Raw genomic sequence first — 24,884 nt, 5'->3', positions numbered from 1 at the left:
TTTAACGTCTGGCTATGCTTTGCAGGCACTGCTGTGTGCGTTCGTGTGTTTTAAAGGAGGCGTGGCTTTGGAGACGCTCTGAAGGAAGGATGGGATCATTTGCTTTCAAAGATAGCTTGCTAGCCTCTCCAAAATTACCTACCCTACCTTTAATGTTATTCAATGCATTAACTAATTGGGACCTTATTGTAAAGTGTTATGAAAGGTATCTAAAAAATTCTAATTGTTGTGTTGGCCAAAAAAGATTTTTAAAATTTTAAAATAGTTGACAACTTCCCCCGAGCTGACATTTATAAAAAATACCCTTGTCCTGAGAATGCCTTCATTGCATTGTATATAATGTCTAAATAAAATTATTACATATATTACATTACTGGGATTTTAGTGTTGGTGATAAAACCCACAGAAAACATTTGTGAAATTTAATTTTAAATAATAAAATAAAATAAAAAAAATCCCACATCTCCAAAATCCCACATTTCATTTGTCCCAAAATTAGCCCTGCATTTTAGGAATAGATTGTGAGTGAATACAAAAGCATGTTTTTGTTTTAAAATTTATTTTTTAGAAATGTAGATGATGGATAAAAGGCCCAAATAAAATCAAAGATCATACAAACATGTGAACTGGTTGGACTTTCACAAAAGTAACAAGTGCATAAAAGTGAAGAACAAAAGGTAAACAATGTGAAGCGATTCACTAGATGAATTGCTTCTATTATACTTTCAGGTCACATTTGAATAGTTGCACTTACACAAAAACACAGATAGCCTACATCATTCACAACACACAAACACCAAAAGATTAAATGCATAGATACTTTTAAAAACCCAACATTTTAATTTAATAAGAGTTATGTTAAAACAAACAAACAAAAACAAGGTAGGGTCAGGATACTAGAAAAGAAACCGCTTCAAGTTCCTGAGGTATCTTTGGAGACAGCTTGTAATACTCAGTACTTAGATGCTGTCTACTGCAGTAATGACAAGCATTTTGTTCTTGTAAGACTAAAAAAAATTGCATGCCTAAATCCCATTCTTTTGTTTTGTGTGACTGACTATACTTTGAAAGATTGAAGATCCTGGACAGACAAAATATCCATTCATAACGTATTATGCATACAGCTAGAAAGAGATTAGGCTCCCTTTACCTTTTGATACATAGCCAGAAAATGACGCTGCTTCCCTCACAGTCAGTTCATCCCGAAATAGCAGCGACACAACCCTAGACGACATGTGTCTGAATGTTCAGCAAGTGTGTAAGTGAGCCACTGCAGCAAAACCATAAGAGTTGCACAGCTGGAACTGAAGCAGTTTAAGATGGAACATTAAATGGTAAAATGTCTGATTTGTTATAAAAAATAAAAAAAATAAAAAAATCAAGCAAATGAAATGTCTAGTGACATAAGTAGTAAATAAGGGAGTTAGGCAGTGCAAAGAGTGCCTTGTGAGGTTCACATCACATCTAATCATATGGCTGAAAAAAACCTTTGAAAATTCAAATCTTTCTCACATATTACATGAGGCACTTTTATACTGTAAAAAAAAGTGCATTTGAGATCAGGCAGTAGCACCACTTGTTTATGAGGTCACTTCTATCCGCTGGTTTCTCACTTCCTTCTCCTTCCGCAGTATTTGCCTTGGCATCCTGCGCCCCCTACAGGAAAACACACGGTCACTCACTACTGCCACTGTCGATAACAGTGAGTTTATTCAAAATACAGTGTTAGTTTAGTATCATTGAGATACTATTTTAATTTTGTATGAGTTTTTACTTTACATTTTCTGTTTTCATTTTAATTTTAGTTAAAGTTTTAATCATTTAGTTGTGTGAGAGTGTGTTTTTATTTTATTTGACATTTGTATTAGTTTTTCTTAAATATGTCTATATAGTTTTAGTTATTTTAGTCCATCAATTTAAACTAATGAAAATGATGGACTCATACGTTTCACTTGCTCGCATGTTACAAGTCGTAGCTCAGAAAAGTGTAAACAAAATTTAAAGTTGTAATTAAAAGTAAGTAAAGCATTCACGTGAATGCTTTTTACAACTTAGATTAGCACCTTTAGAAATATTGCCTTGGCAGTTATAAGAAAAATGAACTAAACAAGTTTAATAAAGGAAAAATATTTTTATGAAAAACTTTTTTATATAGGCTACATTTTATTTCAAGTAAGTTTTAGTTTTTGTAACTATACTAACCCTGACTACACCACTGTTCCTAGAAATTACTATGGTATTTTGCCTCATAACGACAAATGTATTTGAAACAAAAAAGCTTGTTTAATTGCACTACTTTGAAAAATATGCATTGCATTAACCGTGCTTGCATTTTAATGCATTGTATTTTAGAGCTTGCAGTTTTATGGGCTAAAATTCAACATGGTCGTATATTTAAGCTTTGAGTTTTTCAATTCAAAATATTTCACACAGATTTTCATTATTAAAAATTAAATAATCCATATTCACATCCAAAATATTAGATTTATAAATTCATTCGATAATATTCAACAGGCAATTTTCGGTCCAGTTTATTTCGCTTTACAAATTCGCTTCCACAAATTTCGGCAGAATATTCAACATTGCACATCCAGGAATAGCAGTAGAGTACAGATAATAATCTCCATCTGCTGTTAGTCGGACTCACCAGTAGTAGGTGGTGTATGCGACTGTTGACAAAGACCAGAGTAACGGGTAGAGAGAGTCATTCATTCACAAAAGCGGATTTACAGAAATGAAGCCTAAGTCTATCTGATAATTATTATTAGGACCCAGTAGGCTATATATGCAGAAAAGCTGATTAAGACACAAAAGTTGTGTTTACGTTTAATTAAAAATTCAAGCTCTAAAAATACAATGCATTAAAATGCAAGCACAGTAAATGCAATGTATATATTTTTTTCAAGTAGTACAATTCAACAACCTTTTATGGTTCAAATACATTTGTCATTACTTTTCTTCCCTAAGGCAAATTTACAGAACTTGAGTGCAACTCATTTTTTTGCATACATTTATGGAATAACATGCACCGAAGAGTAATTTATAGTAAGTGTGTATTATGAAAGTAAGTAAATATTGATTTCATTTTGTAAATGAAAATGGAACATCAACAGTAAAACATGAAGATGCACAACTAAAAGTCATTGTTTCGACAGGTTTTTGCAGTATGGACCATAAAAAAAGATCGAGAGAAGTGCCTTTATATCTGCTCACGTACCTCTGTAGCCTCCTGCACCGAGGAAGCCTTGAAGAGCTGCATATTTGGCTGCTTTTGCTATAAAAGAATCAAACATTTAAATGCAATACATACTTGCAAATGGCTATGGACAATGTACAGGTTTAGGCCAAACTCTCATTTTATCATGTGCTGCATTTGAAATATTAGCTACCAACAATGAGTTTGCTGTATTAGCAGCATGTCTTACATTGCTGAGGTGTAAGTGGAGCACTTCCAGTTCCCCCTGCGCCAGTGCCACCATAACCTACAATACAACATCACAACTTCTCATTAATCACTCAAAACCATTACATTGATTATTAAAACACACGGGTACAAGAAAACGTCACTTATTTATTTACACACCTTAAAAATGTCGCTCTGGTAACATTTGCCTTCAGAAAATTTTGTATAGATAGTTTTAATGTCTTTCCCAGCTATGACTTTTGACATGATTTGGTTGGATTTATCATCGCTCATATCATTCACTCGCCCTAATGTCGTTCTAAACCCATAAGACTTTCGTTCATCTTCGAAACACAAATGAAGATCTTTTAAAATCGGACAGTTTTTTGTCCCTGAAAGCCCATTCACTCAACTTTTTATGAACTTTTTGAAGCGTCAAAGTAATTTATGAATCGAGCAGTTTCCAAGTCTTCTGAAGAGACACGGTCGCTTTGTGTGATGAACAGATTTATCTTAGCTTTTTATTCACATCTAAAAATGTATCAACATACATAGAGCACATGCAAATATGGTATGACACACTAGAACAAACCTCATTAGTTCTTGTGTGTCGAGCAAGCACATTTGAGCTTTGCTTAACATTTAAATCCGCTTATCATAAAAAGTAATCGTGTCTCTTTAAAAGACATGGGTTTTAGAACAACTTGGGTGAGCAAATGAAGATGGAAATTTCCTTTTTTTGATCAAGTGACTCTTGAATAACATGTGCACATTAAAGTTGCCACAGTCTTCATTACCTGGATATGGCTGTTGATATCCAGCACCTGGACCTACACCAGTCCCATATCCAGGGACTCCACCTCCTGCAAGATAAACAGATCTACGGTAACTCTGTATCTTGATATCTGTTCTTTCGATGCGCTTCATAAATTCAACTGAAGAGGTGTGGATAAGAGAATTGAGGAAAGATATAATGGCTCACCTGGCTGATAGCCCTGACCACCCAAGGCACCCGTGCCAAAGCCTTTAAGACGTTGAAACAAACGCAAGTAAATCAAATCTATCCATCTGACGGCAACCAGCCAACAAATTTTACATGCAATTTTATGCTCATTCAGTTGCTGAGACAAATGAATAGGAAATTGACAAAAAAAATAATGCAGTGATTTAAGTGAATTTACCTGATTTACCTGTCCCTGCTCCTCCTGGGTACCTGAGACCTGACACCAAACATTAACGTTAATAAAAGGAGAATTGTCTCAAACATGAAATTTCCTTCACACCTATGAAATAATGAATCTCAACACTGAAATGTGATCAGTTGACTTCATTTAAAAAAAGTGAGGAAACCCGTTGCCTTAAAAGTAAATAAACTTCATGCATATTTGGAAAAAAATATGTTACATGAAATGACAAGTCCACATAGTTCATTTTTTTGCAATTACGCATGAAGCTTATATACTTATTTTAAGCAACGGGTTACCTCACTTTTTTTAAGTTAAGGTAACTGATAATTTTTTACAGTGAATTGACATGTATGTATGTATCCTTAACCCGTTTAATCTCACATTTTATCTTGCAATTTGAGTACATGTATTTTACTCCTTAGACCTCCCTAACACAAACTTTATGCCTTCTTTGATTTTATGTTTTATACCTGTAAAAATAGACCTATTTACACATTTAAAACTTAAAATAACAGTAACATATCCAACATACAAACTCGAAAAATTTGAATATCGTGCAAAAGTTCATTTATTTCAGTAATTCAACTTAAAAGGTGAAACTAATATATTATATAGACTCATTATTTGCAACTTTTGCACGATGTTCTAATTTTTTGAGTTTCACTTGTATAAGAATGAGATATAATTTACTTCATAACTTTATTACTATTGTTCATGTTACACAATGTTTGAACCTACGATAATACAAACACTGCTTGTTGGCAAACTCATTTGAGGTATGCTCATTCATTTATGAAAAACAGAAGCCAGGATATGGAAACCATACACCATTTAGAAGCCAACACTTTAAAATAACATTAAGTAAAATAAAATATAATATGGTCTAAAATATGGAAAATTTTGAACAGGAAGATATTAACAGAAACTTTACCTCCACCGGTTCCTACTGGGCTTCCAGCACCTCCTCCAAGACCTCCAGCTCCACCTAAACCTCCATAGCCTACAATAAAAACAACATGTAAAGTGAGATGTGCACTATGATGGTAAAGATGTCAGTAGTGTTTCAATTGGCTATTTTCCAACGGAATCTTCTCAACTTGTGTTGTCTTTACGAATATAATTCTCCAATTATGTTTTCAACCACATCCACATCTGATCAGCTGGTATCTGCTACGGGTTTTAGTAGATGTTAGTGATTCTGTTCAAATGTAGTACTTATATTCCCTTGTGGAAAAAAAACTTTAGTATGCTTTTAAAAAGAGTACTTATTACTACATATAACACTTTTTTTCAATAGTCCACTTTAGACGCTCTACTAACTACCGTATAAGTAACTTTGTAACTACATGTCAATTAACTGAAAACTGAGCATCAAAATAAAGTGTTAAATAAAAACATGAATTACAATGTAATTTAAAGTCACACTTTTCATTTGACATTACTGAAAAAGTCATGAAAGTGTATTTTTTAAGAAAACTTATATGGCCTTTTATTTCATTCACATTATATTATAAGTAAAGTGCTTAAATATATTATTTTAGGATTTGAAGAACATTGCAAAACAATTAAGCATATTTCTTTTTCACAAGGTCTGCCTGTCTACCATCATCCAAGCCAGATTAGTAGATTTATTCATGGTGAATATAAATTCAGGCCCTAAAGCTAATGTAATGATGACATTGTAATAATTAGTCACAATTATGTTAATACTTAAAAAAAACAAGAACCTGGGGCCAGTTGCATAAACACAGCTACTAACTTAAGAGTCTTAAGAACTAGCAGTTATTACAGCTAATCAGTCTTTTCGGATTCAAAATAGACCAAATCTACCTTTTTATGTAACTGACTTATAGTTATGACCAGTCTTGAAGAACAAAATTAGATGTTGTTGTTAGACTAGTCAAAGCAGTTTATGTAACCGGCCACTGATTTCCCAATTCTATAAATGTATTCCTTTATTCTAACAAAACATTTAATAAAATTTCCTTAAATTTGTATTGCACTATTGTCAAAAAAACTTTTTTTTCATGATACCTCCACCCACTCCAACTCCTCCAGGACCTCCGCCAGCACCTCCTGGTCCAATTCCTAGACCACCACCAAGACCTCCACCAACTCCTCTTCCAGCCCCACCCAGTGTTCCAGCTCCTCCATAGCCTGATAACACATGACATTTTACATGTGATTATGAATTTTGCCTAAGCATGGGCTATTGCATCATTAAAAGTGATAATTGAATGAGTTTTACATACTTTTAGGTGGTTTTAATGCGCCAGGACCATAACCAAGCCCTTAAAAAACAAATAAATATTAGAATATTTAAATGTAAAAAATTGTGAGGGAAATACAGCATGAAATGTGTAAATACCTCCAAGTCCACCGGCACTGCCTGGGCCACCACCATAACTGCCCGGACCACCACCGGCAGCGGTACCATAACCTCCCGGAACACCACCGGCACCACCACCATAACCGCCTGGACCGGCACCAGCACCACCACCATAACCGCCTGGACCGGCACCAGCACCATAACCGCCTGGACCGGCACCAGCACCAGCACCAGCACCATAACCGCCCGGACCACCACCGGTACCAGCACCATAACCGCCTGGACCGGCACCAGCACCATAACCGCCCGGACCACCTCCATAGCCACCGGGTCCTGTTCCATATCCGCCTGGGCCACCAAGTGTGCCTGCTGCCCCATAAACTTTGATCAAAGTGATAAAGAGTTATTTAACAGTCTTTCTAGTTCAGTCCATATGATAAAAATGCAGTTTGGTTGTATTTTTACACAAGAATTGTGGAATAGCAAGAATGTTTTCTGACACCTTTTCCTTGTTTTCCGCCCACTGCAGCCCCACTGGGGAACCTGAGGCCTGCAAAAAAGTTTTAAAAATATAGTTCTCAGCACAAGACTGGTGCATAAAATGTTAGGAATATGGTGGCTTTTTTGAGTTACCGGTTCCTGGTAGGATCCCACCGGCTCCAAAACTTCCAGCTCCACCATAACCTGCAATAGATTTAGTCTTTTGTAAATGTTAAGCTTCTAAATGAAGGCCAAAAAATGCTCATTATGTAAAACATAATCGGTTTACCAAAACAGTTTTTGAGATATTTAAGTGTTCATTATTTTGTTTTCTTTAAATTTAGCATTTAATTTATTTTAAAATATTCCACAATAAAATGTCTGTTGATCTGATCAATGCTTTGATTACTTTTGCCTGGTTTCTGCGCCCCGAATCCTGTGCCTGCAGCTCCACCTCCAGGTAGCAGACCACCACCTCCAGGTAGCAGACCACCACCTCCAGGTAGCAGACCACCACCTCCAGGTAGCAGACCACCACCTCCAGGTAGAAGTCCTGCTCCTCCCACTCCAGCATGACCCACTCCAGCATGACCCACACCACCAACTCCCAGAGCTCCAGTTCCACCTGGACCACCATAAACTAGAAAAAAACATGTTGATTTGAATATATGTATTATTTTATAAACATGCACATAAAAAGCTGGTAAATTACCTTTAGGAGGTTTAACTCCTCCTGGAACTCCACCAACTCCACCAGGAACTCCAGGAACTCCACCAACTCCTCCCACTCCTCCACCAGGAACTCCACCAACTCCTCCTGGAACTCCACCAACTCCTCCCACTCCTCCACCAACTCCTCCTGGAACTCTACCAGGAACTCCACCAACTCCTCCTGGAACTCCACCAACTCCTCCACCAGGAACTCCACCAACTCCACCAGGAACTCCACCAACTCCTCCTGGAACTCCACCAACTCCTCCTGGAACTCCACCAACTCCTCCTGGAACTCCACCAACTCCTCCTGGAACTCCACCAACTCCTCCTGGAACTCCACCAACTCCACCAGGAACTCCACCAACTCCTCCACCAGGAACTCCACCAACTCCACCTGAACCACTGCCTACACTTCCAGGTCCTCCTTCAATAGTGCCCGGAGTATCTCCACGTCCAGGAATGGCTCCACCTCCAATGACTACAAGAAGTAAAATAAAACTTTTTACAAATAAAAAAGCACCTGCTTGCCCCAAAATACTGAGACAGTAAGGGTAAAAGTGAGTGGCTTGAAGTACCTGGGGGTTTTAGTGGTTTTGCTCCTGGTAATGTTCCACTATCACCTACTCGTAAAGAAGAAAATGTATTTACTATTTGAAGAAATTCAGTCACACTGGAACATACATTTACAAATGAACAAAGCATAAAAATCTCTTCAAGCAATGTTAACTACAGACTTTATTTCCAGATAAATTGATAATCTGTCAAAAACCTAAAAAGATACTTTTCAAAGGAAAATTCTCCTTTTAGGACTAGTACTCACTAAACTGACTGGCTAACCTTGAGCCCCACCCCCTGTAAACACATTATTACCCAAGTCTGAACAAGTTATTCAGTAAAGTTGCCTCTGTGTCAAAAACATTTTATGTGTCTGAATTTTAAATGCAAAATGTTTTTAGATTAAGAAAAAATCATTCAAAAGCTAAAAAAGTTTTTAAAATTACGTTTTATAGGCTACTACATCCGTATGCATGAGACTCCTCCACCACTAGAGGGAGATGTAACATTAGCAAATTATAGTCTAACGACGGATGAAAAAAATTGAACATGGTGTAGTTGGATAATCATTTTGTGTAAATCAGCTCGAAGAACTCCACCACCAACCAAAAGAAGAAACTGAGAAAATAATCTTGAGCTCAGTGAGAACTTGTGAGGTCGTTATTTTTAAAGTTATGAAGACAGATCTTACTCTCTGGCCTTGGCAATCCCGTTCCACCTGAAAAGAGAGAATGTCAGTTGTAATTCTCACTGGTAATTAGGATTTTTTAAAATTAATAAATATGATATCACAACTAGAAGCTAAATACAAGTTACACACCTAAAACATGAACCAAAAATGTGGTATTATGTAGCTCTTCATTTTCTTTTGCTATAATATGATCCACATGAAGAAACAGCTGCTATATAGTACACTGACAGCAATATAATATAATTCCACTGTAAATGTAAATATGAATAGCTTGTTTTACCATCATAAGAATAGTTGGCTAAAAAATTCTTCTGGTGACCAAAAAGCTGAGATTTTTAAAGAAAATTCTGAAAAAAACTCATTTTTGATACAACTCATGGAATTTCATCATGAGGTAATGTTGACAATTTCCTTTTCTGTGTGAACTATTCCTTTAAAACACAGATTTGTAAGCTTATAATAGACTTTAACAATAAGTGTTGTAAGTACATTTACATACAGTGGAGAGTGGAAAAGTACAAATATGAAAGGCAGCATCTGGCACCTTCAAGTCCATCAGTCCATAATACAGTTACCAAAAAATAAATGGAAAAATGCAAAGGATACAAGCTCACATAACAGGAATGGTCTACCTGGTCGTTCTCCTGCTAAGATGGGTGTTCTTGTCCCAGCAGCTCCATAAAGCCCATCAGCTTCAATGGGGCCACCAGTAATACCTGAAAAATATTACATACAGCTCAGTTCCTATTATTTTCAGAAAGTTGGAAATCAAACATAAGCTGTAAAATGTTCCATTGTTCATTAAATACTTATAACACAACCTCCAATGGACCCACCTGATCCCTCTATTGGTCCTCCAGATTCTAAAATGATCACAAAATAAAACTGGTGGCTAAAAGGAATCGCCTGCTCGTTTTTTTATTTAAATTTTTAATATTTATTATTATATATATATATTTATATATCCAGGTATGGGGTGGAAAGATTTTTTTTTTAACATTTTCTTACCAGTCTTGGGTGATTTTGTTCCACCTGTGTGTTTAACAAAATGTTAAAATTACAATGCAGGACAAATGATAAATAACAAATAATAAATATCTATAATTGATAGAAAAAAAAGTAATGTCCTTGACCTCCGTCACGAGTTCCACCATCAGGAATGCCAATCACTAAACAGGGATCAGATAAGACTGGTAGTTATGCCACTATTTTGGATATAACATGTGTGTATCTTAATAAAGTACATTAAAAACATTAATTAATAATTGCATTACCTCCATCAACTCCAGGTTTAGGACCTGCTCCACGATCTGTTCCAGCAGCAGCTGTACTACCTGGGATTGTTGGTCCTCCTGTGATGCCTGGTACCCCTGGATTTAAATAAAAAATTAACCGTAATAGTATATTATACTGGAGAGACGGATTGCTAGATGATATAACCAAAGATCACAAACTCACCATATTTGTCTTGCTTGGTTCCTGAACCTTGTATACCTCCAGCCCCACCTACACCACACGAGATGAAACGCTGAGCATGTAAACAAATTCCTTCCTGTATCTATTAACTGTTGTTTAGTTTAGTCCTCTTTTAGCAGTGATCACCCACCAGTTCCAACTCCAGTTCCTGTGGCCCCAGTTCCACCAGTTGCTGGTACCAACCCACCCAACACACTTCCAGCCCCACCAGCTGGTTGTCCTGTTAGATGCAGATGCATGGGGGTCAAATCTTAGTCTGAATATATGTGGTATTATAATTGTGAAAGTTAAGTACCATAAGTGGTTTACCATATTTAGGTGGTTTTTGTGCTCCTCGATACCCTTTAGAATGAAACAAAACAGGAGATTCACCCACAGATGCTTAAACCAATTGTTTTAAAACAGTATTTTATGTCTCAAGTTTAGTGATCAGCATTGCACGTCTAGTTTTTAAAACTTTACCTCCATACCCCCCATATCCAACACCAGTCCCAAGACCAACCCCAAGCCCTCCAGGCAGAACTGGAAAAAAAAAAGTATTCTAAACTTATTATTCAAATTCAGCATACAAATCAGTTTGGTTTGTAAAATGTCTGATAATCTATTCAAAATTTAGGGTATGCTTATCTTAGAGGGATACTCAAACCAAAAAATTAAATTCTGTCATCATTGAGCACGTTTACATGCACATATCTTAACCCGATTATGCTTAATAAGCCGACAATGCATGTGCTCATGTAAACACGTTTACCCGTTTTCCATTATCGGAGTATGGTCATAAACTGATCGACATAGCTAGATTTTGCCCCTTACCATGAATACACATTAACCTGTCTTCTTTTGGCTTATTGAAGTACACATGTGATATGTGACAGAAAAGCGTCCTTACCGCGGATTTAAGAGCATCCAGACAGAGCGAGTGTTTTGTGATAAGGAGGAAAAAATATATTGCAAACGCATTCTCATCTTGTGCAGCCAAAGTTGAAGTGGTACAGTCAAAATGCTGCGTGAGAGGATAATATACGAGTCTGTAAGATTCCCGCTGACATGTTGGAATACTCTCTGTTTTTCATACTTTATTTAACATCTCAACCGACATAACTGGATGGAAAACTCAAAGACAGATACAAGAATGATTACATTTTGATTTCACTTGTTAAATAACCTGATTTATTAATAAAATCTTGTAAGCTCGGTTTACTTGCATTGCCGGGTTATTGGTTTGCATGTAACTGGGACAACAGATTATTTCAATAAGCTTACGGTAATTTTGGGTTATCAGCGTCCATGTAAACGTGCTAATTTACTCACCCTGTGGTTCTAAACCTGTATATAATTCTTTATTCTGCAGAAAAACAAAATAAGATATTTTGAAGAATGTTGAGAGCCAGACAATGACTTGTATGAAAAAAAAATTGACATTTCTCAAATTATCTTTTATTTTATGTTCCACAGAAGAAAGAAAGGCAAACAGGTTTTGAAACAACATGAGGGTGCGTGAATGCAGAGTTAAATTTTTTTTGGGTGAGTATCCCTTTAAAGAGAAAAAAAACAGTTGCATGTCAAATTGCTTCACATACCTCCAGCACCTCCTCCCACTCCTGGTGTAGCTCCTGCTCCTCCTAACACACCTCCAGAGCCAGGTAAACCTGTCAAAATATTACAGGGTTTAGACTAATTTTGTATCATTCCAAGGCAAAAATTTCATTTTTAACACGTAAGTATATAATATCAATAAGTTGATATTAAACATAACATAATTATTTAAATATTAGTAATTAATGTACATGAAATAAGAATATATATTTGAAAAAACAAATGTATTAATTAAATATTTAATAACGTTTATAACTTTTTTGAATGTAGAGTAAATTAACTAGTGATCAACAGCCACTTGCAAGACATATGTAAGTGTATGTAGTACAATTATATATTTAAACTTGCCATATTTAGCTGCTTTTGATCCAGGTCCATATCCTATAGGGCATTGTGTGTAATAAATCGAAAGATGTGTAGATCAGGTACAGCTTTAATAATACACATTTTCTAATGCCTGTGTAAATTACTCATTTTTGACTCGCTTAAATTACCTCCAGCGCCTGTTCCATACCCAGGCCCAAGCCCTCCTCTGCTTCCTGCTCCAACAGCACTACCAGGCAGTCCCGTTCCTGCAAATCCAGACCCAGGACCTCCTACAGTCCCTGGACCATAACCTCCAACTGGCCCTGCCCCTGTACCAAATCCTCCTGCTGGACCGGTTCCTACCTGACCCTGCAGACCAAGTCCTGGAGCCCCTCCGCTCCCACCAGGACCTGGATTAAAACAATTTCATAAGTGTTAATGCTAAGTTTTAGAAAAAAAAACACTATGTCCATACTGATTTAAAATATCCTACCATATTTAAGAGCCTTTGGTCCACCTGGATAGGCTACATTCAAAGTGAGATACAAAGAATAAATGTAGAAATGGAAATGTATGTAGAAATGGAAAATTAACAGAACCTCTTAACTGCATGTAATTCAGGCCCAGTTTAACAGACAGGGCTTAGACTAACCCAGGATTAGGCCTTAGTTCAATTAAGGCATTTAAGTAGCTTTTATAAACGTGCTTTAGAAAAAAAACATTACTGGTCTGCATTAGTGGAGACAAAACAATGGCACTGACATATTTTAAAGATAGTAATATGTAAGATAGTAATATTTAGTCTGGGACTAATTTAAGCCTTGTCTGTGAAACCAGGGGATAATGTTTGTCAGCATACCTCCAGAGCCAGGTCTATATCCTCCAGCAGGTACTCCTGGTCCATAACCACCGATTGGGGCCCATCCCGGTCCAATTCCGGCACCTGGTGTTCCTCCTCCAGCTCCAGCTGTCCCGCTACCAAGTGACCCTCCTAATCCTCCAGGCAATCCTATTCCACCAGCTCCACCAGGAACCCCTTTTTGCAAAAATGCATGAAAAAAAAATCATTTATAATTAGATTTTTCTACATGGACTCTAAAAATTTGAGAACAATATGATTTAACTTCCCCTTACCATATTTGCGAGCTTTGGCCCTAGCATATCCTAGAATATAAGAAGACAATGTTTGAGAAGAAATATGATTTTTCAATGGTTTAAGCTTCGTAAAATTCTTATTTTAAAACTTTAAACCTTTTACTAATTGTGTCTCTAAACAAACAGTGTTACTATTAGGACTCCCCATCTAGAGAGGGGCATCTGAGCAGGAACCTCCAGATCTTTACCTCTGTTCACCTGCTAATAAAAAACTCCAGTCTAGCAATGTCACCTCAGAAAACCTTGGCCAGGCCAATGTGGTCATACATGACTACACATTAGTGAACTATAAAGAAAGAAGAGCAGAGTATGGGAAAACTACCTATGCTTAACACCATCCAGTAGATAACCAACATTGTGCCCCAACCACACTAAACTTACATTGCTGTGTGTTTGAATGATGCAGTTATCCCCTCTGAGAACCCTGATAAGACACTAGAATGTGCCCAAGAATGTGATGGCTAAACTCGCAGCCAACCTGAAGAAAGGGCATCTGGCTAGACATGTTACTTAGGTTTCCAGATTGGTCAGGGTTTAATTAAACTCCAAGAAAGGCCAAAGCTATCGTTTTCTTATGACATCGCATTTCTATGGTTTGTGAATTTTTTTTTAGAGACGCTTTGTCTCTGAATTCCTGCAAAAAGAATGACATACCTTGTGCATTATTAATAGAATGTCTAGATAGAAGAAACTCAATAGGCAGTTGTGTAGAGAAAGCTGTAAAATGAGTTGTGCAACATCCATTCACACTCCTAAACAGTCAATATTTCGTGCAAAGTATATCAATGCATTGTCTTTGTGGTCCCTTGCACTTAAGAATTTTCATATTTTTTCCACATTGTTGAAGGGAAAATACAGAAAATGCTATGGGCTATCAGGGGTACTCTCAGTCACGTCTGGTGGTTAGTAACCCTCCTTCTCTTTCTCTTTTTCCCCTTTTTTCTTTAAAAAATATAGATACTAGAGTAACACATGGGAATAAATTACAGTCTGAGAAAAGTTCTTAAAAATAGGGCACAATGTACTGTGTTAATACAAAGTTTTTGTATGTATTGATTTTTCACAGGTGCTTTAATTACACATTGCATTGTGTTGTGTTTTAGGGTTAGAAGAAATGTTCGTAAGCTTAAAGGGGTGGTAAAATGGCATTTTCACAAGATCTCTCTGATTATAGAAAATAAATCTCTGATTGCCCCAGAGTGTGTGTGTGAAGTTTTAGCACAAAATATTCCACAGATATTTTTATAAAGCATGTTAAAGTTGTCACTTTTTGAGGGTTTGCAAAAACGGACCGTTTTGTGCCTGGCCCTTTAAATGCAAATGAGCTTGCTGCAGAGGGCAGCAACTTTACCACCCCTTTAACAGATAATGTACTGGTGGAAAATTTCCATGACCTTTTTTGGTTTTCTACTGATTTAAAAATAAAAAATAAAAAAATGTACAGTGTACTCTTTTTAGCTTTCTAAGAGTTAGTCCTTTTAAAACTATTTAGACTTACTTTTTTAATAATTGTAAATACCGATTTACCTTCAGATCCAAATGCACTTCCAGGACCAAACCCACCACTGGGTACACCTCCTGGACCGTAACCCACACCAGATCCAACTCCAGTTCCTGGTATACCCCCTGCCCCACCTAGTCCGACACCAGTGCCTGGTAATCCACCTGGAATACCTGCAGATAATCCAGTGCCTGGGCCTAAACCAGCACCTCCACCAAGTAGACCTAGAAAAGCAAAAAATAATATATCTGGTTGTAAGCTACAATAAAGTTTGGAAAATAAATGCTATCAATAAAACCATCAAAGTTACTTAACAGTATATTGAAGGATTGAATTAACTGTTGTTTTACCATATTTACGAGCTTTTGCATCTGCATATCCTGCAAAGCAAGAGTAGGCTATGTCATATGACCTCAAAACGTTAAAAATAAAATTTACATCATACAATATGATGGTATCATTTTATACCAGAGCCAGGAAGTCCTCCAAAACCACCGCTAGGAAGACCACCAACTCCACCACCAGGTAGTCCACCAGCTCCTCCACCAGGTAATCCACCAAGTCCACCTCCAGGTAGCCCACCAGTCCCAAGACCACCTCCAGGTAGCGCACCAGTCCCAAGACCTCCACCAGGTAGCCTACCAGTCCAAAGACCTCCACCAGGTAGCCCACCAGTCCCAAGACCAGTCCCAAGACCTCCACCAGGTAGTCCACCAGTCCCAAGACCTCCACCAGGTAGCCCACCAAGTCCAACACCAGACACACCGGCTCCACCTGGTAATCCTCCAGTACCTAAAGTCCCACCATGACGTCCAAGCTGAGCTACAAAGCAATTACCAATGAATATTAATGTATTTCCTTTCTTACGGTTTATATGACCGTGGTAGAATCTCACAACTTATATGTAATAAAATCATAAAGTCTTGAGTTTTTGGTGAAGAGTACAGATATATCATAAGCCGCGTTTCCACCGCAGGAACTTTCCCCAGGAACTAGGAATTTGGGGTGGTACTCGGTGTGTTTACACCGCAGGAACCAGGGTCTAAATGAAGTTCCGGCACATTCTCTGGTTCCGGGTAAATATTTCCCCATCCGAAAGTCCCTGCTGGCGAGGTAGTACTTTTTCAAAATTCAGGAACTTTCGGGGGTGGGACTTGTGTGCTGAACATGCTGATTGGTTGTGATGACTCCACGCAGCATTCTATTTTAACCGCCATTTTAAAAAATCTATTGCGGTTTGTGGCTTCATGCAGTAAGAGTTGACCGTCTGCAAATATGGAATTGAATAAAATAAAAAAACACACCGCTGGACAGACGACGAGGTTCAGGCTTTATTAAGCGTATTTGTGGAAGAGGATTTTCTGCGCCTTCGTCCCAGCCATCTCACGGTCAATGTCCGCAATAGCTGATAACATACATCGTCTAATTTTATATCTAGCATTACGAGCGTTCTGAACACGCTTTAGTATCAGTGCTCGTCTCTTTTCTGCCGTTTTGTTAATTACCTCGTTAATAAACCAATACATCACAAACAACTGCAACACAGTTTGAATCTCCTCCATACTTATTATAAATTTGGCACTCAAAACTGATTACTGTCCGTCGCAGACTGGGGGGAGCAGTTGCGCGAAGTTTACATAATCTTCCCGGTACTTTAGACCGCAGTGTAAACACAGAAAGAAACCGGTCTGGGGCAAAAAAAGTTCCTGGGACAAATTGTTCCTGGTAATTTCGGTGGAAGCGCGGCTTATACAGTGATTCAATCTAAAACAATCAGAGGACCTAATAAAAAATTATTAGGGCTGGATTTGGCCTGTGGGACACTAGTTGAGTCCAAATGTAGGATATACAATATTCACTAAATCATTAAGAGGGACATATTTTTTCATCTTTGATTAAAAAGAGCCAAGAATTAAGTCTCACATTTTGACTGATCTCCTACAACAAGCATACATAATACTTATCAAATCTGCATAGCATTCAATCATGACAAATCATTTCTCATGCATTCTGTGAAAAGCTAGGGCAGGTATAGCCAACCTCGTTCCTGGAGAGCTACCTACCTAAATTCAGACCTAACCCTGTTTGAACGCACCTTCCTGTAATTTTCAAGTAATCTTCAGCACCCTAATTTAGGTGGACAGGAAGGTACTATAACTCTCCAGGAGCAGAGTTGCTCAGTCAGATATATAATTTATGGACACTGAAGACTTTTAACAATACCATTAATTTGTATTTACCTTTCAATAGATCTATCGCATTGCAAAATGCAGAATGTAAAGTCATACCATATTTTCTTGCTTTAGCCGCAGCATATCCTAAAAAATGACAGAATAGTAGACATTGTTGTGTGGTTAATAATAATATTAACTTTCAGCAGCAAATCAAAGTCATTTTCAACCATTATTATTATTTATAAAATACCTTCAGCACCAACTCCAGGTCCGGGGAGTCCACTAGCTCCTAAACCAGAACCAAGGGGTCCACCAAGTCCACCCAAGCCAGAACCAGGAAGTCCTCCAGCTCCAAGACCGCCTACTCCCAAGCCAGAACCAGGAAGTCCTCCAGCTCCAAGACCACCTACTCCCAAGCCAGAACCAGGAAGTCCTCCAGCTCCAAGGCCACCCACTCCCAAGCCAGAACCAGGAAGTGCTCCCGCTCCACCAATTCCTATCCCTGACGTTGTAAAATAGACAACCCAAAATGAATAGAAATTAAGATGATTCTCTGTTTCTATATTTGCCAAGAGAATTTGCTACTTGCTGCATGATGATCAATGTCAAACAAGCAAAATCAGCTCTTCATTTTTCATGTCTACTTTTTAAAGTTTAAATTCACAAGGCATAAGATTTAAGATTTGGTTTCACCCTTATATCTGCTGTCATTTATTAACACCTATCCATTTCTATGAAAGAGACTGTTGTCAGCCAGGTGATTGTATATAACAAGAGTTTTCTTACCGTATTTTCGAGCTTTTGCCCCAGCTCCTGATGAAAGACAATTCATTGATATTATAATACTTGAGCAATTGTCACTGTTTTAGATAATCTCTAAATATTTCAGTCTATTTAAAGTAAACTCTAAATTTACCTCCAGGATAAACACCACCAGCTCCCGGATATAAGACTCCAGGAGTTGCGCCACCAGTTCCAGGAATGACTCCAATGCCTGGTATACCACCCGCACCTGGAACACCACCTATTCCTGGCACACCACCTGCACCAGGTACACCTCCTACACCAAGCCCACCACCTACACCAGGAACACTACCAGCACCTGAAAGGAAAGTCAAAAATATCAAGCATGTTCTTTTGATATGTATTGAAATATTATTCCTGCATGACTTACCATACTTGGCAGCTTTAGCCTGAGACTTTGCAGCGCTTGTGCCTTGAATGAGGTAGAAAGTACATTTCTATAAATACTCTAAAACTCTGTAATCAGTTGGCAAGTATAGTGTATGATGGTTTATATCAAATGTGAATAACTACCATGGATAAATGGACAGATTTAAATGCCTACTACCTCCAGACTTAGGTGATATGAGAGGATATCCACGGAACACGCCTGGTATTTGTTGACCAAAACCTCCGCGGCCTCCTGCAAGAGAAAAGAGAAGTGATCTCTGTTATAAGTAGTTTTTATACCTTATTGAAAGAATTGTTCTTTCAGTAATTTAATTTACCATTGGCTCCAACTGCACCTTGACCAAGCTGCCCTTTAAACAACAAAATAGGAGAGAGTGCTTTAGAAAGCATTTTCATAGTTGGATAAAGCTATACATTTTAAAGCTATAAATAAACTATAAATTACGTAAAACTTACCAGTTTGAGATCCTGTGGCTACACCTGGCAGAATGCCTCTACCACCAAAGCCTACACATAAAAACAAAAATGCAGATTTGTTATATATGTGTGAATATTCTAGAAACACTGGAAAATCTTTTAACTGTCAAATATTTCAGTCACTCACCTTGCCCAGGAACAATACCCCCTTGGTATAACCCTGGGATACCAACACCTTGTTTGAATGCAGAAAAAGAGAAAATATAAAACAATGCTTTCTTATCAAAGATTTGTTAAAACTAATCCAGAAAAGGGGAGCTCTATCAATACAATAGACACCAATTACCTGGCACTGGTGCCTTCCCAGTCTTTCCGACTTTGCCCCCAGTGCCTGTCCCAGATCCAGGTAATCCAGTTTGGGGGAGAAAAGGTGCTAGGAGCCATAATGAAGTTGCAAACGATTTATTATGATAATATTTATTATTAAGATACTTTAATAAATAAATCAGTTAAACAATTATGTCCCTCAAAACCTACCTCCACCAGGCGCAACTCCTGCTCCTCCAATTCCAGTTCCAGTGCCACCAGGTCCAATTCCTACACCTCCAGGACTAACTCCTGCTCCACCTGGTCCAATTCCTGTCCCACCAGGTCCAATTCCTACACCTCCAGGACCAACTCCGGCTCCACCTGGACCAACTCCGGCTCCACCTGGACCAATTCCTACACCACCATGTCCAATTCCAGTGCCACCTGGACCAATTCCTACACCACCATGTCCAATTCCTGTGCCACCTGGACCAATTCCTACACCACCTGGTCCAATTCCCGTGCCTCCTGGTCCAATTCCTACACCTCCAGGCCGAACTCCTGCACCACCAGGTCCAATTCCTGCACCACCTGGACCAAATCCTGCACCACCTGGGCCAAATCCTGCACCACCTGGACCAAATCCCATGTCAGAAGGATCAAGCAGTTTAAATATGTTTTCCTGAAAAAATGTGCTTTAAATCTTTTGCCAAGAAGACATTTTTTGCTGTGATGTAAAACAAGATGCTTTAATCAAGATTTGTATCCTACCACAAGTAACAAAGAATCACACCTCATGTCCATAGATCTAGTTTTACCTGGTTTTGGTGGCTTCTGGCCAGCTGTTCCAGCTCCAGGATAAAGACCTCCAGGCCCACCGTATCCACCATAGCTGCCTAAAATCAAATTCTATTTTTAAGCATTTTTCATTTTTCATTTTTACCTCAGAAAGAAAAATATGATCACTTTATGCTTTTTTAAAACAATGGTCTTAGTTTTATTGTAACATTTTATCCCATTTTTTCATAACTGGAGTAAAATGTTCTTTATTTTATGTTTATAACTTAGGAGGAAAGAAAGTGTATACTTACCACCTGATGGGTAGCCTGTCCCAGCACCTCCAGGTGTAAGTGGAACAGCACCAATCCTGGGATCTCCTGCTCCAAGACTTCCTGTTCCAAACGGTCCACCACCGAAACCCCCAGGCCAGCCATAACCTACATTTAGACCATCAGAGGCAAATGCATTTCAAAGCTGCTGACAGTATGCTGCTTTCAAATATCTAAATGCAGTAGCTCTAGGAATTAATAATAAATAGTAACTTTCACAGTGAAAACAAAATGTGTATTTGAAATGTGAGTGCACAGTTTTTGTTGTAATTGAAAAATACTTTTTGTATTTACATCATACCTGGTTTCCCAGGTTTTCTGCCTGCTCCTGTGACAATACAAAATTATTTATTTTAATAAAATAGTATTGTGAAAAGAATCAGTATAAAGGAATTGAAACAACTACTGTTCTTTGTCTACGGTTAATAATAAAGATGTCTTACCAGGACTCAAGCCACCTGGTCCAATGCCACCTGGTCTAACACCACCAGGAACAATGCCACCTTGTCCAACACCACCTGGTCCAACTCCACCAGGAACAATGCCACCTGGTCTAACACCACCAGGAACAATGCCACCTTGTCCAACACCACCTGGTCCAACACCACCTGGTCTAACACCACCAGGAACAATGCCACCTGGTCCAACACCACCTGGTCCAAATCCACCAGGAACAATGCCACCTGGTCCAATGCCACCTGGTCCAAAGCCACCAAGGCCTCCATAGCCTGTAAATAATGTATATATATATGGAGTGAATCTACCTTAAATTCCTTACTGTATAAAGACCAAAGTCCAACAATAAATCTTAAACAGTGCATCTTACAGATTGCTAACCTGTTTTGGGGGGTTTTCCTCCCACACCTACAGTAGAAGCAGGAAATGGAAGAAAAAAACAAAAAACTGCACTAAACAAAACTTATATGTTTGGGGTTATGCTTTTAAATATCCATAAATAGTTAACATTTACAGTAGTTTTATACAATTTCTAACCTCTTCCAGCACCTCCTGGACCAACTCCACCAGTACCAAGCCCTCCCACACCAGTGCCCACGCCAACTCCTGAAAAAAAAAAAGTCATTCTTAGAAACATCACTATAAAAGATTATCTACCTTAAGGTTTAACTTTGTGGAGTACAGTGGAGTTTCCCTACCTTGTCCAGGTAGTCCTGAGCCAAAACCACCAGCTCCAGGACCAACACCAAAACCACCAGGGCCAGCACCCCCTGGCCTCAGTCCAAGGCCTCCAAGACCACCAGCTCCAAGAGTGCCTGGAATACCCCCATAACCTGTTTGTGTGAAGCAAGACTCATGCAAACATCAATGAAACTAATACATTGTTTGCTTAATTTAACGTATGTAGTTAAAATTGCAAGTATATACAAGCACTTTATTGACTGCAGTTTTCTCCCACTCACCAGGTTTAGGGGGTTTGCCACCAACACCTACAGATAAAACATATAGGGTGAGTGAAGTTTCCAGTATTATTTGGCTCAGATAATTGAGTTATTCTACAATCCCACAAAGACTAGCAGAACCTTGTTAAGGAATAGTTGAGATATGTTTGATTACTGATTAGTAAAATTACTTTTTAAGAAATAATACCTGCTCCAAGGCTTCCCGTTCCATAACCATAACCAGCACCAGGGCCCGTCCCTCCAGGTCTAGTTCCCACGGCTCCAAAGCCTCCTGGACCTATGCCACCAGGTACAATACCTCCTGGACCAATGCCACCAGGAACAATACCTCCTGGACCAATGCCACCAGGTCCAATACCTCCTGGACCAACTCCTCCAGGTCCAAGTGATCCAGCTCCAGGAAAAACACCTGTACCACCTGGTCCAATTCCTGGTAGATATCCTCCTGTGTGGACACAATGAACTTCTCATCTGATGTAAAATCAATGTATCTCGCAATCTTTATCAATAACATTAATCTAAAAAAAAATTTTTTCACGAGTTACAACGCACCTGTTTTAGGTGGCTTGACAAATGGCCCTATTAGAAAACATCAAATTGGTTATTACGTATTTAGGTCATTTTTGTGCCTTGATAGCATGCCCTTGAATCGTTTATTATGTTAATCTGAAAGATAATACAATTAATAAAAAAATATTGTTTTATTATATGTTTATTTTTATATTGTTTAATATATGTTTATTAATTTTCTTTAAATCCTGCAATGGCAGTTTAAGGTAAATTACAAGTAATATGTGCAGAAAATTTCAGCAACCTGTTCCAAGTCCTCCAGTGCCTAATCCACCAGTACCAAGTCCTCCTGTCCCAAGCCCTCCACCACCAGGCCCAACTCCCCCAAGACCTCCAATACCCAGTCCAGCACCTTGCCCCCCATATAGACATTATATACATAAATTATATATAGGATTGATAGAGCACTGATATGCAAGCTATAAACACTAATTGCACAAAAATTGTTTAAGAATAGATGTAAAACCTCACCAGTTCCAGGTCTGATGCCAATTCCTTGCCCTGCTCCAAATCCACCAGGACCAGCACCTAGACCTAATCCTGTTCCAACTCCTCCAGGACCAACTCCTGGCCCAACACCTCCGATTCCAGAACTAAATCCACCTCCTGGGCCAGTTCCTATATTGGTTCCAAGTCCAGCTCCAGTTCCAACACCAGTCCCTAATCCAGCTCCAGCTCCTCCCCCTGCACCAGCTGGTATGTAGATACCTGAGAGAGAAAGAGAACATTATTAAACTTCTTTATTAATATGTCCCATGCAGGATAGCATGCCAGACTGAGGACATAAGGAAGCATTTAGTTGTGTGTTTGACCTGTCAAACTACAAAGAAAGGCAGAAATTGATAAGAAGGGAAAATAGAGAATATTTTCTGAAACATTATTAGAAGAAATGACCAAATCTGCTGTGAATATCACTGCTTTGCAAACCCATTAAAAGCCTTTTTTTTATTATTATGTCAGACGATGCATATTAGGATCGCACTCCTGCAACACATTACCAGTTTATGAGGACCATTCTTGTCCTTTATTCAATGATGATGCCACATACCCAAAGGAGTTCTATCTAATCTCAAACAGCACCAAATGCATTACCACATGCGTTTGTGTGTCCTCTCGTCTTGCTGTTTAAGGTTTGGAGTTATAGGGGAACAGAGAATGGATGTAATTCATATGAAGAACAACATCCTATACATGACCATATCCAAGAGCTTAGGACTAAAAAGCTCAAGTCCTCTGTTCTACAAACCCTCTGGGACAAGATTATGGGTTGTTAGTGTATGATGTAATGATCTGGACTAGAACTGCTCAGATCTTTCCTTCCACATTAATAAAAGATGGCAAGTGGGAAACCTTGTTTTATCCAAAAACATAAACAGTTAATTAAAAATCCTTTAAAAATGCAAATTACATTGTTTATAAGAATGCATCTGGTTTTTATGTAGTACTGTTTGTCTTTGTATCAAAAACTTTCACCAAATGCAAAAACATCAGATTTCACTCTAATACTAATATTTAGTTTAAACTACATAATCCAAAAATAAAAAAGTATGATCAAATATATATGATATTCTATATTTGCTATATAAGCTAATTTTATTTGAAGAGCCTGTAGCTTTACAGAATCATGAGTGGGCAATGTTGCCTTATCGCCGTAAAGTTTAATTAAGATTAAAAGATAATGCAGGAACAAGACTTGAGTCAAATTTCATTGACACAATAAACCATCCTGCAACATTAAAACACATGCATGTATGTCCTCCTCAGTAAAGGACTTTTAAATAACAATTGCTTACTTTTTATTCATCCATCCTTTACCTGTAAAACATTCAGAATACAGACAGATAACAAATAACTGCATCCATCCACTGTTGGCAATATGGTATTAAGAGAGCGTGTGATGCTATTGCCAAAACAACAGTACACCTGTAATGCAATAAGATAGAAAAAGACAAATGAGTTTGAAGACACCTTACCTCCTTGAAGGGAGGGTCTACACAGAAACAGCAGCAGAAATCCATGCAAGAGCAGAGGTACCTTACTCCGCGCCATCCTGCTCTGTAATATCCCTCTCCACTTCCAAACTGTGGGTTTTATCCCCCAAAAGCAAATCATTACACACCCATGTCTTAAACAAGAAGAATAAGGGGTGGGGGGTCAGTATGAAAGAGAGAGAGAGAGAGAAAAAAAGTTAGGATGAAGGAACACTACGTAATTAGGGAAACTAGCACACTTGGGTCTTGTACAATTTGTTGTTTTTTTCTGTTTTTTCTAACCCCACCCCTAACCCCCCTAAATGACTG

General features: G+C 38.2%; 1 protein-coding gene across 1 annotated transcript; it reads right to left on the bottom strand.

The window, feature by feature from the left end:
* Nucleotides 1-566: 566 nt before the first annotated feature.
* Nucleotides 567-24,670, bottom strand: elnb (elastin b). Its single transcript, XM_079585954.1, has 57 exons — nucleotides 24,558-24,670; nucleotides 23,056-23,292; nucleotides 22,829-22,936; nucleotides 22,567-22,593; nucleotides 22,202-22,459; nucleotides 22,015-22,041; nucleotides 21,751-21,885; nucleotides 21,590-21,658; nucleotides 21,434-21,460; nucleotides 21,040-21,324; nucleotides 20,898-20,924; nucleotides 20,579-20,704; nucleotides 20,292-20,383; nucleotides 19,716-20,121; nucleotides 19,525-19,611; nucleotides 19,366-19,413; nucleotides 19,218-19,268; nucleotides 19,079-19,111; nucleotides 18,919-18,993; nucleotides 18,484-18,801; nucleotides 18,354-18,380; nucleotides 17,815-18,069; nucleotides 17,682-17,711; nucleotides 15,862-16,215; nucleotides 15,744-15,773; nucleotides 15,420-15,617; nucleotides 13,872-13,901; nucleotides 13,597-13,773; nucleotides 13,231-13,263; nucleotides 12,926-13,147; nucleotides 12,780-12,812; nucleotides 12,416-12,484; nucleotides 11,298-11,357; nucleotides 11,145-11,177; nucleotides 10,966-11,055; nucleotides 10,818-10,865; nucleotides 10,634-10,729; nucleotides 10,493-10,528; nucleotides 10,368-10,391; nucleotides 10,196-10,222; nucleotides 9,992-10,075; nucleotides 9,360-9,386; nucleotides 8,689-8,733; nucleotides 8,112-8,591; nucleotides 7,809-8,039; nucleotides 7,553-7,603; nucleotides 7,422-7,469; nucleotides 6,959-7,300; nucleotides 6,843-6,881; nucleotides 6,625-6,747; nucleotides 5,522-5,590; nucleotides 4,585-4,623; nucleotides 4,386-4,427; nucleotides 4,201-4,266; nucleotides 3,426-3,482; nucleotides 3,218-3,274; nucleotides 567-1,656 (listed from the first exon to the last, which is right to left on the bottom strand). The coding sequence occupies exons 1-57, from the start codon at nucleotides 24,631-24,633 to the stop codon at nucleotides 1,610-1,612; spliced, it is 6,231 nt and encodes a 2,076-aa protein (XP_079442080.1). The 5' UTR covers nucleotides 24,634-24,670; the 3' UTR covers nucleotides 567-1,609.
* Between the last annotated feature and the right edge of the window lie 214 nt (nucleotides 24,671-24,884).

Source organism: Phoxinus phoxinus, assembly GCF_949152265.1.
Source record: "Phoxinus phoxinus genome assembly, chromosome: 17".
Classification (NCBI taxonomy): domain Eukaryota; kingdom Metazoa; phylum Chordata; class Actinopteri; order Cypriniformes; family Leuciscidae; genus Phoxinus; species Phoxinus phoxinus.
This window is presented reverse-complemented; position numbering and strand designations above follow the sequence as displayed.

Coding starts and splice junctions, on each gene's coding strand:
- elnb (XM_079585954.1), bottom strand. CDS start 24,633: ATGGCGCGGAGTAAGGTACCTCTGCTCTTGCATGGATTTCTGCTGCTG. Junction 20,705..20,897: donor CAGAAAACCTGGGAAACCAG/GTATGATGTAAA, acceptor GTCTAAATGTAG/GTTATGGCTGGCCTGGGGGT. Junction 8,734..9,359: donor GGGATTGCCAAGGCCAGAGA/GTAAGATCTGTC, acceptor CTTTACGAGTAG/GTGATAGTGGAACATTACCA.